Here is a 20000-nt window from a genome sequence, read left to right as displayed (position 1 = left end):
GCCCCCCCGCTATGATTCCATTATCTCCAAATGCACATTGCACTCTGGTGCCCGAGTCTCCGGATAGTTGACCTCCGACTGCCTGGCCAATCAGAACCCCGCTGTCTGAGCGGTTCCCGCTTCGAGCTGATGCAATATGGCCTCTGATGGGCGGCAGACGGAGACGGTCCGAGGACGATTATTAACAGAGCACACGGACGGGAACGCGGAGCCGGCCCGAGGCCCCGTGTGCAGGGGCTCAAATGTTAATCTCAGGTGAGCCCCCCTCCCCTCTCCTCCCCCTCTCCCGCACCCTCCACTTATTCTTCCTCTCACTCCTCTCCTCTTCGACTCCTCTTCCTAATCCTCTCTCCTCCTCTCTCTTCTCTCCTCTTCCTCCTCTGCTCCCCTCCTTCTCTTCTTCTTCCTCCTCTCCCTCCTCCCCTCCTTCTCTCGCCTCTTCTCAGCTCCTCTCGTCCTCTGCCCGCTCAGGTGTCGCCGCGCATTCCGCCGTCGTTGTGTGGACAGTTACAAGGAGCAGAGGGTGGGGGCGGTGGAGGTGGTGGGGGGCGAGATGTGAGGGGCTGTCCGACACTATGACAGCGTCGGAGGTTACACGGTAGTGGTGTAGCAGGGGCGCTGCGGGGCGACAGTACATCACAGCGCTCCGCAGGCTCTGTACATATGCTGAGCGATGTCCACGCTCAGCCAAGCCCAGGTCTGCTGACGCACCGCCTTCCCCCGGCCGGGACGCTCGGCTCTCCTCATGGACTTAATAGGGCGGGTTTTGGCCAGACACCGCCGCCGTCTGCGGCCCCCTTTCCTCCGTGTCTCAGGTCGTGTTCCGTCCTTGGAGGAAAGGATGTGATGATGAGCGGTGGTCTGTCCCCGGCCGTCCTCCGTTCAGAGGCATCACACACGCGCCTGCACTGTCCTGCACGGCAGCACATCTCTGCTGCTGGGGATTCACCTCGTCCTGCTCTGGAAGAACCATTCAACTAGCTGGGTTTTGTCTTTATATATATATAGATATATATAGATATATAAATGCCCTGGGACTTCTACATTTGTCTATATATTTATGTTACTATGTACTGAGGGTCTGTGAGGACTGGTATGAAGCTAAACTTTGAACATGTTGCAGAGGGTGGCAGGTGGAGGGAAACGTTTGACGGAGGGACGCGGATTCCCCGCTCTGTTCTCTCCACAAAGTGAACTCCCCTCAGGAAGGAGCGGCGAGCAGAGAGATCCCATCCTATTGGTGATGCTGTGAGCGCCGGGCCGGGGCTCATCTGTCCAGGGAACGAGAGCCGACGGCGGCCGAGGTGCTGTGGGGAGCGGTGGTGTGTCCGGCATATCTCTTCTGCAGCACCTTTTGTTTGGGCTTTCCGCTGAGTCGTGCGAATCGCGGTTCTCCTGAATCAGCTTGAACTCTGTAAGCTCCGCGAGACCATCTGGGATGGCAGACCCTCGTCTGCGAGCGGGGCCGGGGAGAGGAGCGCAAAAAAAAACCCCACCTTTTGAGTCCAGCTCAGCAGTTGGTGGTTTGCCGAGGAAGTGTTGGATTGTAGGAGAACAGGAGCGAAGCACCTTCGACCGCTCCTCGTCCAGAGACGTCCCCATTAGCGAGCGAGAGGGAAACTTAATCAACTGTAGAGTCTCCGATTAAAGCGTCGATGGGGGGAGGAAGAGGAAAGAGAGAGCTCAGAGAGAGATGGCGAAGAGAACAGTGTCCATAACACTCAATGCATGACAAACACACACACGCACGCACGCACGCACGCACGCACGCACGCACGCACGCACGCACGCACGCACGCACGCACGCACGCACGCACGCACGCACGCACGCACGCACGCACGCACGCACACACGTACACAGTGACTGAAGTCTGCATGCGTTTCTCAGCACGTGTCCATGACACTCAACATGGGAACACACGAACACACACTAACACGCCGCGCGCGCACACAAACACACACACACACACACGCACACGCACGCACACGTACACAAACACACAGTGACTGAAGTCTGCGTGCGTTTCTCAGCGCTCACATGAATGGTAAAGCAAATGTAAACCAAGGAGAAAGCCGCCATTTCCCGGCCTAACAGGCCGCAGGGAGCCATCCGGCCAGCAGGCGCCGCGCCAACTCGGGGGCACTAACTCATGGCCGTCGTCCACCATAGCCGCTGCGTCACTTCAGACGCCGTCGCTTTAATTAGCGACCAGACGAAGAAGGAGTTACTCACATTCTCAGACCAAAACACAAAAAGAACAATAAATGGATATTAAACGGTTCAGTAAGGTCAGGTGAGTTGATAAATATAACGATTGAATACGTAATGAATACAAAGATAAATACATCAAACTGTATGCATTTTGTACGTGTACAATTTATTAATTTATCGGATAATGCAACTCAAATATGCAAATGCCTCCTTATGGTCTTATTGAAGTCGATGACACATTAAAGGTCTGACCATAGCAGTGCTTTGCAGAACCAGCAACCTTGTGGTTGTTTTGGACGTGGAGTGACCCGGTGTTGGATGCAGAGTTGCTTTGGTCTTTGTAGGTTGTCTCTGTCTCTGTCTCTGTCTCTCTCTCTCTCTGACTATAACTCTCTCTCCCTCGCCCTCTCCCCCTCCCCCTCCCTCTCCCTCCCTCTCTCCCCCTCCCTCTCTCTCTCTCTCTCTCTCTCTCTCTCAACCCCCTCTGTCTCTCTCCCCTTGCTCTCTCTTTCCATCTCGTCTGTCGTTTTTCAGTCTCTCACACACATGCACAGTCATGCTCAGCGCACCCACACACACACACACAAACACACAGACCCACACACACACACACTAAAACACAGACACACATATACAAACACACACTTCCTATTCAAGTCACATCGACCAGAGGCTCAGTTGTAAATGCAGAAAGGGGGCACATCGATAACTTAGCAATTAGTACATCAATAAGCTGCACTTCCAATTCTAACAGATTCAAAGGGACTGGCTCCACATCGGATTCTGGGTATTTGTGCTTTGCTGTCAAGCTGAATACATATTTGTTTTGTGGTCCCTTGAATAATATCTTCATGCCAGGGGTTGCAGAACGCTATTGATTATGATCCGGATTAATGCCTCTGCCCATATTCATATTTAATTATCAACAGATTCTCTTTTGCTCCCTCTTTGTTTCTGCTCTTACTCAAATAGGAAGGCACTGAAAGGGGTTAATTGAATACACACACAGGCACACACAAACATGAGCACACACACGCACAAACCCAAACATTAGCACACACACAAACACACATACATGCACCAAAAAAACATGAGCACACGCAAATTCTGGCACACAAACTAAATTACGAGCATGCACACATTAACAAAAACAAGCACATTCATGCAACCACTGACACAATCACACATGCTTGCTTACACACACATGCACACACATGAAAACACACTCACATGCACACTCACACATGCGCACATTAACACACACACACACACACACACACATTTTTAGCAAGAGAACAATGCAGTCCTGAGGTGTTCTCCGGAGCATTAGAGCATGATATTGGCCTTCAATGTCTGCTCCAAACTCCGGTTGCTTAACATACACAAAGAAATCTCCCAGCCATCGGAGCATGAACGTCAGGAAGTAGTCAAGACGTCACAAAATGTAGGCAATGGTCAAGAGTAAAGTTATCGACTTTTTTTGATTCATCCAATTAATCTAATGACTGCCTGGCTCCCCGGCGTGGATTCTGTGGAGTGTTTGTGTTTTATGTCGACGACTGGTAAATCCTCTGATACTTCTACGACTGCATAAAGAAGATTTAGTGCCTCTATGACAATCAATGTACTGTTCTCTGCATAGCGGTCTCCACACACGGCACGGCTTTGTAACGGATCACACCCTGTTCCGTTCTGTTCAGAGACGAGTAATTACTCACGATAACTCTGCGACGTTTACTACTTTGTTTGAGGAGGTTCTTGTTTTGTTTGACTTGTGTTCTTTCAAACGGGATCCAGGGATGTTTTCTTGGAGGCTTTAATGTGTTCCCGGGAATTGTAAAAAAAAATCATTCAAACTTTGTGTTCGGGATTCATTTCCAGAATTCAGCAGAAAATAATGCGCAATTGCCCTCGAGTGTGTTTGCGTCGTAAGCACTCAGAGAGGATCCAACATCTGGACAAAAGAGATATTAATTAGGGCCTTCAGACTGAAATGAAACCCTGCGTGGCAATTGTTATCATTTTCCATTTTTTTCTATTCATCGAAAATGAAGCACTTCGGGAAGTTTGTTAATTATGGAATATTTCATTGCGGACAATGTTGCGCATGTTTAATTTCACAGTATTTGCGGTGACAATGGAAACAACAAGAAGCAGAGACAAAGTGAACCCGTCTTAACCACACGGTTTACAACTAGTTTATAGGAGCAGTCCTTGTAAGGGTCTTCCCTTAGAATGTCGCAAACACATAAAAGAAGCATAGAGAAAGTCCTAAAGATGGGAGGAAATCCTTAAACAAAAGAAAAGAGTGGATTAAACACAATTTAGGAAGACATTTAAATAAAGAACAAAAGGGGAAAATAAAGAGGTGAGAAAGAATAACGATGATTAAACAAGCTGTAACCGTCCCCTCTGTGTCTCCCAGGTGGCCCGTCTCCTGAGCCCCTGGATATGAATACTAAAGCGACCGTGCTCTGGGCCCTGCTCGTGCTGCACTGCGGCCCCACCGGGGGCAGCATCCTGTACCGGGTGCAGGAGGAGCAGCCCCCCAACACCCTGATCGGCAGCCTGGCGGCCGACCAGGGGCTGCCCGACTCGGGCCACCTCTACAAGCTGGAGGTGGGCGCCCCGTACCTGCGCGTGGACGGCAAGACCGGGGACATCTTCACCACCGAGGTCCCCGTCGACCGCGAGACCCTGCGGGACTGCCGCGCCCAGGTGAAGGGAAAGCCCTGCTACCTGGAGTTCGAGGTGTCGGTGACGGACCTCATCCAGAACCAGAGTCCCCGGCTCATCGAGGGCCGCATCGAGGTGCAGGACATCAACGACAACACGCCGCAGTTCCCCTCCTCGGTGCTCACCATCTCCGTGCCCGAGAACACGCACATGGGCGCGCTCTTCTCCATCCCTGTGGCGACCGACAAGGACTCGGAGCGCAACGGCGTGGCGGACTACGCGCTGGCGGCCGGGCCGGACGCCACCACGCTGTTCGGCCTGCAGGTGGCGGAGGACCGCGGGGAGAAGCTGCCCCAGCTCATCGTGCTGGGGATGCTGGACCGCGAGGTCAAGGACTCGTACGACCTGACCATCAAGGCGGTGGACGGGGGCCACCCCCAGCGCTACAGCAGCGCCCTGCTCCGGGTGGTGGTCACCGACGCCAACGACAACTCGCCCAAGTTCGAGAAGTCCGCGTACGACGCGGAGGTGCAGGAGAACAGCCCGGTGGGACACTCGGTTCTGCAGGTGAGCTCTTTCTTATATTTACGTTCACGTTCAGGGTGTTTAGCAGACGCTTTTGTCCCAAGTGACCCACGATAGGTACATTTGTCAGAAGATAGAGGAACAACAATATATCTCTGTCGGATCAGTAAGGACGTTCATAGAACCAAGTGTCAAGCACTAACTGAGGTTAACCCATTCCCCGTACACAACAGAGATAGCTGGGATAAGATGCTATACAATGCCAAGTACTGTTTTTAATTAGTAGTACTACAGAACTGTTCTGCTGGTTTCAGTTTAGTCTCGAACCACTCCTCCCCGCCCCCCCCCTGTTGTCCTCGTCCAGTCTGTGCACTTTGCAAAGCTTTATTAGCAGCTCGTTTTATTCACAAGCAACACAATGCATCTAATCCATGTTATATTTATCTAAATTGCTTCTGCTCTTTGTGCATACTGTCGTGTTTTCTGTAAATCAAATGTGTGATTTTATTCTCATTTTCGTTTAGTTTCTTAATCTCTTTTTAATGATACTGTCCTGTACTGTTTCGCCGTGACAGCCCTCGTTCCTGTTTTGGATTAATAAACTACCATCTCATCGTGTCTCGCTAGCGAGTTGTTTAGAGTCATTGATGCAGGAAAATATGCAAAACCATATGCATGCTACTGTAATGTTTGTAGCTTGACGCATGGATTGATATTTCCAATTATATGTATGTATATATATATATATATGTGTGTGTGCCGTATCAAATATCTTGGAAGCGAGGGTAGCAATTTAATATTCAAGAGAGCGAGAGAGGGAGACACCTGTTACTGAGCATTCAGTGAACAGCTTGTAAGACTGGCTGCCAACTAAATTTTAACTTGAAACTGTTTAAAAATGTATTGGTTTTGGGATTTAAAACTCTGTATCGTTAACATCCACATATACGCCAAACTATCTTATGATCGTCTCTCTCTAATTATGCAGGTCTGCCCTCGCAGGCATCTGGACATCATAGTATTTTTCTATCCTAGTTTTCAAGAGGCAGTGAGGATGATCTACTCTGAATGTTAATATTACACGTTTTAGTCTTTTCAAGTTAGGAGAAGAAATGGCATTGGAGCGAACGGAGGAAAATAGTGTATGTATGTATAAAAAAGTGTGTGTGTAAGTCAGCATTTAAACGCGGCCTAATGGGCCGTGCCACAAAATGGCTGCGAGCATCACGGTGTGCAACTGTAGGCCATGTTATTGATCAATGTGACAGCCCATTATTAATTCATTCCTTTATTAACCGCTGATGCTGCCCGCAACCCCATTTCCCACTAATTGTATCTGAATAATCGCCCCCGTATCCAATCCTCTAACCGTCTCTCTATGACTCTTTTATCGCAGGTCAAAGCCAACGACTACGACATGGGCCCCAACGGGGAGATCGAGTACACCCTCCACCAGGCCCTGGACCCCGTTCCCAAGCTGCTCCGCATCGACCGCTCCACCGGCATCATCTACGTGAAGGGCGCCCTGGACCGCGAGGAGGTGGACAGCCTGACCTTCTACGTGGTGGCCCGGGACCGGGGGCCGCAGCCCAAGAGCTCCAAGACCTTCGTGACCATCGGGGTGACGGACCAGAACGACAACGCGCCCGCCGTGGAGATCCGGGGCATCGGCCTGGTCACGCACAGCGAGGGCGTGGCCAACATCTCGGAGGACATGCCGGTGGGCACGGCGGTGGCGCTGGTGCAGGTGTCGGACCGCGACGAGGGGGAGAACGCGGTGGTCACCTGCGTGGTGGCGGGCGACGTGCCCTTCCAGCTGCGGCCCGCCAGCGACTCGTCCAGCGACAACAAGAGGAAGTACTTCCTGCAGACGACCACGCCGCTGGACTACGAGCGGGTCCGGGACTATCGGGTGGAGATCGTGGCGGTGGACTCGGGGAACCCGGCGCTGTCCAGCACCAACTCGCTGAAGGTGCAGGTGACGGACGTCAACGACAACTCGCCCATCTTCTCGCCCGCGCTGTTCGAGGTGGACTTCGCCGAGGAGAACCAGCCGGGCGAGCGGGTTCTGAACGTCGTCGCCGCCGACGCCGACAGCGGTACGAACGCGGAGCTGGTCTACAGCATCGTGGCCGACGCGTCCATCAAGGGCCTGTTCGAGATCGACGCCGGCTCCGGGGAGGTGCGAGCCCGGAGCCCCCTGGACCGGGAGCAGCGGGAGCGCTACGAGTTCCGGGTCACGGCGGCGGATAAGGGGTCGACGAGCCACCGAGGCACCGCCACCGTGGTGATACGAGTCCTCGACCGCAACGACAACGACCCCAAGTTCATGCTGAGCGGCTACAGCTTCTCCGTGCTGGAGAACATGCCGCCGCTCAGCCCCGTCGGCATGGTGACGGTCATGGACGTGGACAAAGGCGAGAACGCCCACGTCCACCTCTCGGTCGAACCCGACGGAGGGAAGTTCGTGGTGCAGAACGGCACCGGCACCATCCTCTCCAGCATCTCCTTCGACCGGGAGAGGGAGGGCAGCTACACCTTCCGGCTGAAGGCGGTGGACGGGGGCGACCCGCCCCGGTCCTCGTACGTGGGCGTGACCATCAACGTGCTGGACGAGAACGACAACGACCCCGTGGTCACCAAGCCCGCCAACTACTCCTTCAAGAGGCTGTCACCGCTGGCGACCCCGGACAGCCACGTGGAGGTGGTGGAGGCGGAGGACCTGGACAGCGGGCCCAACGCCGAGCTCAGCTTCAGCATCACCGGGGGCAACCCCTACCAGCTGTTCCGCATCTCCCCCACCAGCGGGGAGATCACCCTGGCCAAGGAGCTGACCAGGAAGCACGGCGGGCTCCACCGCCTCGTGGTGCGCGTCAGCGACCGCGGGAAGCCGGCGCGCCACACCACCGCCCTGGTGCACATCTACGTCAACGAGACCATCTCCAACGTCACCATGGTGGAGACGCTGGTGGGCCACAGCATCTACACCCCGCTGGACCGCGACATCGCCGGCGACCCCGACAACGGCCTCGCCGCGCAGCGCGGCAACATCCTGTTCGGCAGCCTGGCGGGCGTCGCGGGCGTGGTCATGCTCATCCTGGCGGTGGTGTTCATCCGCCACCGCATCCACCGCGACACCAAGAGCGGCTACCAGGCCGGCAAGAAGGAGTCCAAGGACCTGTACGCACCCAACAAGCAGGTGCCCAAGAACGGCAAGGGCAAGCGCGGCAAGAAGGGCAAGCCGTCCAAGTCGCCCAAACCCCTGGGCGAGGAGGAGGAGGTCAGCCTGCAGAAGAGCCACAAGTTCAACCTGGACGGGGTGGGCGACAGCCCCCGCATCCACCTGCCCCTCACCTACTCCCCCGGCAGCCCCGACATCGGCCGGCACTACCGCTCCAACTCGCCGCTGCCGTCCATCCAGCTGCAGGCGCAGTCGCCGTCGGCCTCCCAGAAGCACCAGGCGGTGCAGGACCTGCCCGCCACCAACACCTTCGTGGGCACGGGCGGAGACGACAACTCCACGGGCTCGGAGCACTACTCTGACTACAGCTACAAGACGGGCCAGTCAAAGTACAGCACCAAGCAGGTAGGAGGGAGCTGTGCATCGATCGCCGGGTGTCCCCGGAGGGTTGGCCTGCGTGGGATGGGGGTGGTACAGGTCTGAATTCATTACTGACTAATAACAGGAAACAGGCTGGCAGATTGAGAATGTAGGCTAAATACTACACACACACATCAGACATAAATTATAAATAACACCACGTATTCGCAAAGCGATAATGCTCCAGCGGAGAAGTGGCAGAGAGTCAGTAACATAATGTATGACGGTGAAAAAAAAAAAGAGAGAAAAAAATGCTGTTATCGGTTTCTGTGCAATCACACAGCCTTCGTGTTACAAATCACACAGATATCATACAGTGACCCCCTCCTGCTACATATCTCCACTGGACGCAGCGCTGTAAAGACATCAAGGTGTTCCCTCCTCATATACGCACGCATTCATCATCCACACAGATATTGCAGGTATTTGTATCTGTCGAGTTTGTGCTGTGATTTATAACCAGTGAAGGAAGATAGGCCACATATGCAGTCGGGTATCAGACGTCGTGCAGACACATTTGAAGACGCCGTTTGACAGGGCTGTGGGGTAATTAATGTGTTGACGCTGATGGATTGATGTGGAATGGTTGCAGGTGTTTGGGACTGATTGCGACTGTTATACCTGCTAATGTACAGGTAGACGGGAGACGAAGGAATTTAGAGAATTTAATGCAGAAGTTGATTTGTTCATGTTGTTTTCTGTTTGAAATGCATCTTTCAAGAAAACCTTTCAGAACGTCAACATTGAATAGTTCATTTTTTATTCACAGTTAGTTTGCTTATATAAGCTTATTTTTGACTGTAGGTGGACTTGCTGAGGCTTCGACCATGCATGCTAACAATTATCCATATGTGTCTTGTTAGCTTGCTTGGATATTAATTTGTAAAAATAAATTAAATGGCATGTGTGAAGGTCAAGAATTGGAGTGAATTAATGAGAGGTCAAATGTCGGACCAGTGCTCTATCCCAGATGTCTGTCCTGGGGTCCTCTTGGGGTTTTAAGACATCGCTGACATATAAGATGCATTTTATAAATAGAGGGGACCGTGCCCTAAAGGATCTGTATAGCAATCTACTACAGCACCATCAACTACCAACTTCTGCTGCAATGTGTAGCATCTTACCCTAGCTGCTTTGTTGCACACGGGGAAAGGGTTAACGTAGCGATTTTTAGTTCCTGGCACATTCTATGAACATCCTTACTGTACCAACGCAGACATATTGTTTTTTCTCTTTCTTCTGAAAAATGTACTTATTGTAAGTCGCTTTGGTTAAAAGGGTCTGCTAAACGCCCTGAATGTAAATGACATACCTTCAGTGGGGTTTGATATTCCATGCATTTTCTGATGTAAAGATGGGAAGTTTGGGGATCAGATTCTCCAGACAAACTGCAAAAAAAACGTGCAAACTGTAGAGTTGGACGTTTCCGTGTAACATCACGCCCTCTTAATGGAATACAATAATAATTGAGGAATTAATATTACTTAAAAATGCTGTTAACAACCTCTGTTTTGGTATTTCGTCCAATCGGGCTGGAGTATATTGACCCAACGCGCTGAAATGTGCCCAGTGTCCCATCAATTATGAATGCTATCGATTTTCCCCATGATCATAAATTGTGGTCACACAGCCGGTATTTGAGTCTCCGTACAGCCGGCCTGAAGGATGGGAGAGGAGCGGGATTAAAGCACGGGGTCTCCGGGCCGCTGTTCCAGGGGCCGTCAGGGCGGCGCCGGCGTCTCCCTGAGCAGCAGCGACGGCGGCTGCAGGACGTGTTTACGCGGGGAGGGAGAAAACAAGGCCCTAAATGATTCAGCGGACACGGGATCCTCAGTGATCCTCTGTATTTATAGAGCGTCGAGCTGCGGGCGTCCATCTCTCCAGCTGGCAATCAGGGGGGGGGGGGGAGGGAGGGAGAGAGAGAGAGGGAGAGGGAGAGGGAGAGAGTAAGAGGGGGAGGGGGAGAGGAAGGATGGGATCAAGTTAGGGAGGGAGAGAGAGAGAGAGAGAGCGAGAGAGAGGGAGGATGGGGAAAGAGAGAGAGAGAGAGAGAGAGAGAGAGAGAGGGAGGATGGGAAAGAGAGAGAGAGAGAGGGCGAGAGAGAGGGAGGATGGGGAAAGAGAGAGAGAGAGAGAGAGAGAGGGAGGATGGGAAAGAGAGAGAGAGAGGGCGAGAGAGAGGGAGGATGGGAGAGAGTTAGAGAGAGAGAGAGAGAGTGAGAGGGAGGATGGATGAGATTGAGAGAGAGAGAGCTTAAGGGAGATAGAGTGGAAGACGGGAGAGAGAGCGATGGCGAGGGAGAAAGGGAAGGTCATGTTTTGGTGACATATTTTCTGCTGCTCCGGCTGACCTATGGGCGCTCAGCAGGTCACTCGCCCTTATCTCCTCCCTCCCTCCTCTTATCTCTCCTTATCCCCACAACATTTGGCACAGCCGGAATCACCATGGAAACAGAAATATTAATAGACTCAGAGGGATTACAAATGGAAAACATTTTTTTTGAAGGCAGCCTCGGGATAAAAAGCTACTATGCTCCTCTGGGCAGCCACCTTATCTGTGTGTGCGTGTGCGTGCCTGTGTGCGTGTGTGTGTGTGTGTGCGTGCGCGTGTGTATGTGTGTGTGCAGAGAGATGTCATCAGGAGCGATGAGATGTGTGTAAAGCAGACATGACAACATTGTAGATAATCTGATCAGCAGATTATCAGAGGGCAGATCATCTTTACCCATGTGTTACTTTCAAAACAACCCCGTCGATCTCCCCCGTGAACATCCCAGATATTGATACGGATAACGTCGTCTGCGTATTCCTCGAACTCCGGGTTCCAGGCCTTCCAAACGGAACTCGTACGCCCGCGTCAGACATTGAATTGCTCCCCCCAGTCGCCGGTACTTTGACCAAATGAGATCTGACATCGAGACGCCGCAGATATCTCACAATATACAATCAACACAAATGAAGGGAAACATGTTTGTGTGTGAGTGAGTGAGTGTGTGTGTGTGTCTGAGTGTAGGTGTTTGTTTGTGTGAGTAAGAGTGTGTGTGCGTGTGCGTTTAAGTGAAGGGGTGTTTGTGTGTGTGTGTGTGTAAGTGAAGGTGTGTGTGTGTGTGTGCGTGCAGGTGTGTGTATTGTGGACGACCATCTGCTGCGGAACGCTTGTGTGTGTGTATTTATAGGCCACAGTGTTTCTTACACAGTGGGAGTGAGATGCTGAGATGTTTCAGGAGCTCCGGCAGATGTTGGCTGACAGCTGGAGTGCGTCGTGGGTGGTGTCAGTTTAGGACGGGGAGGGGGGGACCGCACTCGCAGTCACCAGCACCACCTCCACCAGCAGCACCACCACCACCTCCACCAACACTCTCCCCCGTACAGTCCGCCGAGCAGGGCCCCGCCTCCGCAGTGTGTTGAAGTTCGCTCCGGAGGCGTGGAGGAAACGAATCGGTCGCCGCGGTAACGGCGATAAACCCGGCAACTGCCAACGCAGGTGGACACCTGCGTTGGCAGTCTACCTCTCTGTCGCCCCGCGTGATGGACAGATGTGATTGACAGGGTGTGTATAAACACGGCCAGATGTTGGAGCTAGCGCGACATACCTCGGCAGATGTTGCCTCTCGCTCGCTCAGATTCCCCGACCGACAGACGACGGCCAGATGTTGCGCGGTGCCCTCGCGTTAATTAACATCTCCGCTCGCGACGCAGAGAATCCCTTTCGTTAATATTTGTATTGTGATCGGATTTCCGCGGTTGCAGAACCGCACGTCGCCGCTCGGCGAAGAGTCTCGGTTTCTGGGTCTTTGACTCCCGGAACTAAAAGGTTCTTCATCCGAACCCCAAAATATCAGAAGCCTATAACCTTTGGGCTCCCATGGGCAAAATCCTAACCTTACAGCTAGCTGCTCCCGAACGACAGTGGGTCCTGATGTTCAAGTCGTGCAGGGACATACTACAATGCTTGATGAATGGTAAATCGACTGCATTTATACCGCGCTTTTCTAACCAGTGGCCACTCAAAGCGCTTTACAACATCGCCTGACATTCATGCACACATTCACACACCGACGGCGGTGTCGACCATGCAAGGCGACAGCCAGCTCGAACAGCCTGAACACTAGTTTGAGCCGGCGGGGATCGAACCAGCAACCTTCGGTTCCTAGCCAGCCAGCTCCAGACGACGGGACGGAGCAGCGTTGTGCAGCCATGCACAACGGCGTCGTCCTCCATACCTGAGGCTCTCACGGTCTCCGACCGCGTTCTGTTTTTGTTTTCCCTCCCCGTATTCCCCCTGGCTCTAATCAGGAGCTCCTCGCTCATTAGCAGCACCGCCCCTGGGCCCTCGCAATCAACATCGGTTGTGCTTTTGTTTCAGTGTCATGTGAGACGGCTCGTGTGTCTCGTGCGTTTCACCGCGCGGCGCGAGGGACGCCAACGCGCCTCCACGCTGGTCTCATCGCTCTGCCTTTCTTACGCCCGCGTGAGAAACGCAGTACTCGGTTAATTGCAAAATTATGCACAAAGATAAATAGAAAGCTGTTGAAAGGCGTTGAGGTGAACACACATGCTAGCCTTCCCGCCCGCCCGTGTGGAAGGCAAGCCACCTCTCTGCCGCTCTTCATAACCCCGGTCTGCTTCCTTCGCCCTCCTCACTCTCACCTCCCCGAGTGTGATATTGCCGTTGCCGTTGCCCCGGAAACCATTCGCCACACATCCATCCCAAAGTGCCGATAATTAGCCCGCCTGGCTCCTGGTTCTCACACCTTTCTTTGTTTTTCTACCGCGGCACAGAATCTAATGACGCACCCCGCGGCCTCAACCCGCCCTCCCCCCTGCCCTCCCCCCCGCCCTCCCCCCTGCCCTCCCCCTGCTCTCTCCCACAACGAGAGGATGCGTAGAGACGGATCAGTCGGCGCCTGGATCACAGGCTTCCTCTGACCCTCACCCTTCTTCTGACATCAACGTCTCGGGCATGGTACTGATCCACACTGTAGGCCAGGGGGTGCGGGGGGCTGTTGTGGTCTCCGTCGGTGTCTGGTCTCTAGTCTGGGCTTTCCCCCAGCCAATCTCTAGCACCCCCAGCCGGTGCTAAGCCTGACCGCGCCCTTTCTTTGAGTCCCTTCAGTGTATTCAAAGTAAGGGCGCGGTCGGGGCTAAGAAAGGGCGCGGCCCGGGACTATGCCCCTTAAACCCACCTCCTTGTGAAGCCGTCTCCGTGATCTCAGCGCCTTGCGCTTGAGGCGGGATTAGCGCAATCAAACAGTGGCGGCAGCCAGAGTGTTTTGTAGATGATGTCATCGCCGATCGTCTTTAGTTTGTTTTCGGGAGCACCGGAGACTTTCTGAGGCGTCTCACTTCATTCGGCGCGATCGGTGGAGCCTTGGAACGTTGGCCATCTGTATTGTGTTTGATTGGGAGAGCAAACGCACACTGCGTATCGCCGTATATCTTCCCGTCCATCTGCCTTTCAACATTTTCCTAGACTAGGAGGAGGAAATAGACACACGCGCACGCACACACGTACAGACGCATACAGACACACACACGCACCTACAGACGCGCACACACCTACGTTCCCATATGCCGTAGCACAGTACAAGTTTCCCCTGGCTTCTCCTCCACTGTAGATGGCAGAGGGAAGGAGGAGACTTAGGAGGAGACGTCCAATAACGAAGACTCTCACACCGTCTGCGTGAACTCACTATTGGTAAGAAAAGAAGAGAATTACTTTATTTATCCCAGATGGGAAATATACGTAACACAGCAGAACAATTTTCTCTAATGATGTACAGCACATCTATCTTTCCTCAGTTTTATTCTTGTTTACTTGTTGTTCTCCTGTTGTTAGTGTTACATCTGTTATGTTGGAGTAAGAAATGCTCTATTTGTGAGAAGCTTTCAGATTCCAGCACTTAATCAAATTGCGAGGGAGAGAGAGGGAGGGAGAGGATGGTAGGGAGAGGAAGGGCGAGAGAGAGGGAGAGAGAGAGCTCCGACCGAAGGACAGGCTGAGTGGTATTGACTTGTACACATCAGAGAGGGTAGGGAGACAGGGGGAGGCAGGGGGAGAGACAGAAGAATAGAAAGAAATGAAGAAAGAGAGAGAGATGGATTGAGAAAAAGAAAAGGTGAAAGCGAGAGAGAGAGAGAGAGAGAGAGAGAGATGGAGAGGGATGGAAACAGAAGGCAGAGAGAGGGAGATACGGATGAACAGAAAGAGATGAAGAAACACAGAGAGAGAGGTGGTCAAGGTGTTCTCCTCCCAGGAGAGAGTCCAAACCTCCCAATTAACAAATCCTTGGTGCTAACGAGCCTACCTCTCGTTGAACCAAGCCGCGCACGCGTACGCACACACACAAAGAGAAACCCACACACACACACACACATACACGCACACACCCGCATTCACACACACAAAGAGAAACCCCAACACTACACACGCACACACAGACATGCACACACCCGCATCCTGACACACACACGCACACACAAAGAGATACCCCGACACACACACACACACGCACACACGCACACGCACACACCCAAATCCATATCCACGCACACACACACAGACACGCACACACCCGCATCCACACACACACACAGACACAAACACACACACAAAATACAAACCCACACACAGAAAAACACAAACACACAAACACATAGATACACACACACACACACACACACACACACACACACACACACACACGCACACACACACACACACACGCATTGATTTGGTTTGTACCTTGGAGCTGGGTGGGGAGACGTGATTGGTGGGTCCTCCTCTAACCAGACAGACAGCTCCAGATGAGCTCTCCCAGGTGTGTGTGTGTGTGTGTGTGTGTGTGTGTGTGTGTGTGTGTGTGTGTGTGTGTGTGTGTGTGTGTGTGTGTGTGTGTGTGTGTGTGTGTGTGTGTGTGTGTGTGTGTGTGTGTGTGTGTGTGTGTGTGTGTGTGTGTGTGTGTGTGTGTGTGTATCTATGTGTTTGTGTGTTGTGGGGCTAGTGGGGTTCTCTACTTGTCAGCCCTGATGGAGCTTGTCGGCTTAAGGGTTGGTTGTGGGGTTGTAGGGGGGGGGGGGGGGGGGGGGGTAGGAACACACACACACACAGGTATATGTGGCCACGTTTAACTGACATCCGGCGGTGTGTGTGTGTCTTGGGGAGTGAAGTAGCCAATTTGGGGAGAAACTTTCCCTTCATTAGTCGCTAAGAGGGGATCAGGGCGCAGGAGACTGGGATGGGGGACCGCCACTGTCACGCCATTAGGCTCCAGACAAACACGACTGATCATATCGATCACAGCCCCCCGCCAGACCCTCTGCACGCAACGCTGTGGAGCTGCTGGTCGTGTGTTTCTGTTTTGGTGTTGTTTTATGACGTCGTCGACCACGCTGGGGTTGTGGTGTCGTACCGGAAGACCCCGTGAGATGTTGTGTGTTCGATGGATGAACACTTTGACCTGTGACTCGGACCGCAGATGGCTGACCCACGCGAAGGGTTCGTCCGTCCAATCAGAGAGGAGCTGGCGTCCTCCCCGTCCATCGATCACGGCTCCTGAGTTGTGGCGAGTCGACGCCCCCCCCCCCCCCCCCCCCCCACTGGCTCGCGATTAGGACGGGTTTATTCAGATTTTAATCTGGAACTTTGCGTTGATGAAAGCACATCGTGAGAAGCTTTGATGGAGTTCGGAATATATCAAGGATGTGTGCGTTCATGTGTGCGTTCATGTGTGCGTTCATGTGTGCGTTCATGTGTGCGCAGCCAACACATTAAAATGCAAATGATTGGGAAGGCATGCACCTGAAGAGCATTATTCCAACGCGGCTGCCTTCATATTTCTTGTCGATTACATCCCATAATATCATTGAGGGCCACCTTTTTTTTTGGATTTATATGCGGGGCCTGAAAATGATAAAAGCGCAATATCAAATATTGCGGTACTCCCGGCATTGATGAAATCTGATGAAAGCCAAGTTTGGCGTTTACTTTCATCCTCATATTCTTCCGTCTCTACATTCGCTTTTTCGTTTTTCCTTTTTTTCTCTTCTGCAAGTTGTGGTTGATCCGATTCCCGTCTTTTATGTAAAAATAAATAAAAGGAGCCAGTCCTTTAGGTGGGGCTGGATGTACAGGCCTGGCTGGCTGATGCTTATGCCTTCAGCACAGATATTGAATCGCCACACACTCACACACACACACACACATACACACACACACACACACACACATACACAAACACCCCAGCCTCCTTACCTTATGCCTCGCAGATTAGTGCTTTTATCAATAAGCAGCTTAGCACCAAAGTGCCCCTCAATAATACACCGTGGTGTTTCCTTCCTGCTGAGTCTAACTCCAGGGGCTAGTCTCTCCCTTCATCTCTCTCTCTCTCTCTCTCTCTCTCTCTCTCTCTCTCTCTCTCTCTCTCTCTCTCACACCTCATCCCGCTCCTCACTCCATCACTTTCCTCTATTTCTCCCTCTCTTCTCCCACCTATTCCATCCTCTCTCCCTTAATCCCTCTCCTCCTCTCTCCCCCTCCCCTCCTCTCCTCCTTCCCTCCCACTCCCTCCCCTCCCCTCCTTTCCTCTCTCCCCTCCCCTCCCCTCCTTTCCTCTCTCCCCCTCCCCTCCTCTCCTCCCCCCCCCCCCCCTTCCCTCCCCCTCCCCTCCGCTCATGCTCAGTTGGACCCTGTTGTCCACCCCTCTCTGGTGTTAGCCTTTCCACCGGCGTATCCCATAATACTCTGCGTCCCCCCGCTCCCCGGGGGGTCGGGCCCCAGACCGGACCCAGGGCCCCGGGAGGAGGCCGGGGCCACGCCGCCCCTGGACCGAAGCGTTTGTGGGCCCTTGGAGGGCAGTGGAGTCCATTAGGGCCCATTAGAACGGATGTCTCCCAGACACCTCCTCGACCGGGCGGCCACAGCCAAGACACACGATCATCCAGAGGAGGAAGGAGACCCGCGCGGCTCCGAGACGCAGCGAGATACGAGGTCTTAGTTCAAGATCGCCTGAAACGGGAACATTAGAGCACTCTGTCCAGATGAACGGCTCGTCCACTGCGTTCTCTGAACCGCTCCTCGGGCACGCGCAGCGAGCCCGCAGCACTGAGGCAGACGTTCACTCTCTTATTTAAATCCAAGATGAGCCGGAACCAAAGCGAAGGTTAGGAACAATCAGGGCCCACCATCAAAGTGGTATCGACCAACAAAGAACAAACACGAGGCGCAGTGAGGCAGAAGCGGGAGCCACAACAACAGCGTCCCTGCTTGTTCTCTGAGATCAGAGTGTCAGTAAACATCAGAATACCTTATAAACACGTTGGGGCTAAAAACCATGATCATTTATTCATTATGTTCGCGGTATCTCCCTCTCTCCAGCACATTGTCGGCACGTGGGGTGATTTTTAATTACCCAGGAAACATAACGGCCGACGTAACGGCCCGGACTCATGGCCGCCCCTGCTGCCTCTGAGACCCAAACCCGTCTGAGAGAGTTGTTTCTTCTGAAAAACACTAAAAGTGTGTTTATTTTAGGATGAGGTGTCATCCTAAAATATGCGTCAGGGTGCGTCAGGGTCACGGTGTTGGGCTCGGAGCTCAAAGGTTGTGGGTAAGTCTGCCAGATGGAATCCTTTGAGCAGACGCACTTCATTTTGACATCTAAAAGGCAGTAAGTTGCTTTGGATGTGTGCCCTTAACGACAGCAAACAGTTAGTCGGAACAGTTCCCGCGCCTCGCAGCTCGTTCGGCGCGAGCTCTGGCAGCTGTGAGGGTGCGGAGTGGTGCCTCGCTCGTGATTACGGCGGCACGTATTGCGTTTGATGACGTTGACCCAAATGTTCCTCGCCGCGACATACATTCTCCCCAGCGAGAGAGTTTGCAAAATGCTAATTCGACGTAGGGTCGTTTCCCACGGTTGACTGTAAATGAACGATTCCTCTCGTTCTTGAGAGTAGAACATACTAACGTACATTTGGATGTTTAAGCTCGCCTGCCCTTTTTCAATTGATGCACAAGGGCAATATTTCAGTTCAAGTGAACACTAACTGTTCACTTGAACTGAAATATTGCTCTACAACTGTTGTAGAGGTGTATCCTTTCATCAATTATCTATCGCTTGAATATTAAACCGAACTCAGATGGCAAAACAAATATGCAAAGTAGTTTTAACAGAGACATTCTTGAACAGATTTTTCTCTCGCTTGTTGATGAAGCACTTCAAGAAATCCTCTATTTAATACTCACTCATAACTGTGTTCTCTTATTTTTACTGTTTCACGTGCCGCGTTTTAAGATTATAATTACAGTTTTGTGAAGGCAGATGAACAAACAAGGAGAGCAATAATGTTAACGCGTTGAAATACGCGCTCACTATCCACCAACCACCCGTCTGCACATACTGAATTGATATTTAATGTACAGCTAATGTGTTTTTCTTTCATTAGGAGTACAATGTGTGCCTTTTAGACCGCCTGCCTGCTCACGCACACACTATCATGCATCAGAATTCACACAGCCAAATCCCTTCTCTTTTTTTTGGGGGCTAATGTAATTTTGAAATTGAATTGAGATATTGACACTGTGGAGCCAAATGCAATTTGCGATGTGGATTGCATTGCCCGCAGACTAAAGGATTCTCAACAGTGAGATGTGCTCGTATACAGACATTGCTAATGCCGGTACATATGAAGACATTACTGGGGTTAATCCCTTGATTTGGGTAACTAGGTAGTAATACTGAGCGGAAGGTAACTAACTAGTACTACTGAGCTGCAGGAAACTAGGAAGTAATACTGAGCTGCAGGTAACTAGCTAGTAATACTGAGCTGCAGGTAGCTAGCTAGTAATATAGAGCTGCAGGTAGCTAGCTAGTAATATAGAGCTGCAGGTTACGAGCTAATAATACTAGTAAGGGTTAACTGGGTGGTAAGGTAAAGGTGTCGTCCGTCCCAAAAGATGCTGGAAGCAATGGTATGCTGTGTTGTTTC

The 20000-nt window shown here is 52.2% G+C and overlaps 1 protein-coding gene across 1 annotated transcript in view; it reads left to right on the top strand.

Annotated features, from left to right (window-relative positions):
* Positions 1-4132: 4132 nt before the first annotated feature.
* pcdh1a (protocadherin 1a) overlaps positions 4133-20000 on the top strand; it is a 50557-nt gene continuing 34689 nt past the window's right edge. The window contains exons 1-2 of the mRNA XM_060056108.1: positions 4133-5455; positions 6810-8999. Coding sequence (XP_059912091.1) covers positions 4664-5455; positions 6810-8999 — 2982 coding nt within the window. The 5' untranslated portion in view covers positions 4133-4663. The remainder of the gene's footprint in view (positions 5456-6809; positions 9000-20000) is intronic.

This window comes from Gadus macrocephalus, chromosome 7 (assembly GCF_031168955.1).
Source record: "Gadus macrocephalus chromosome 7, ASM3116895v1".
Taxonomy (NCBI): Eukaryota; Metazoa; Chordata; class Actinopteri; order Gadiformes; family Gadidae; genus Gadus; species Gadus macrocephalus.
This window is presented reverse-complemented; position numbering and strand designations above follow the sequence as displayed.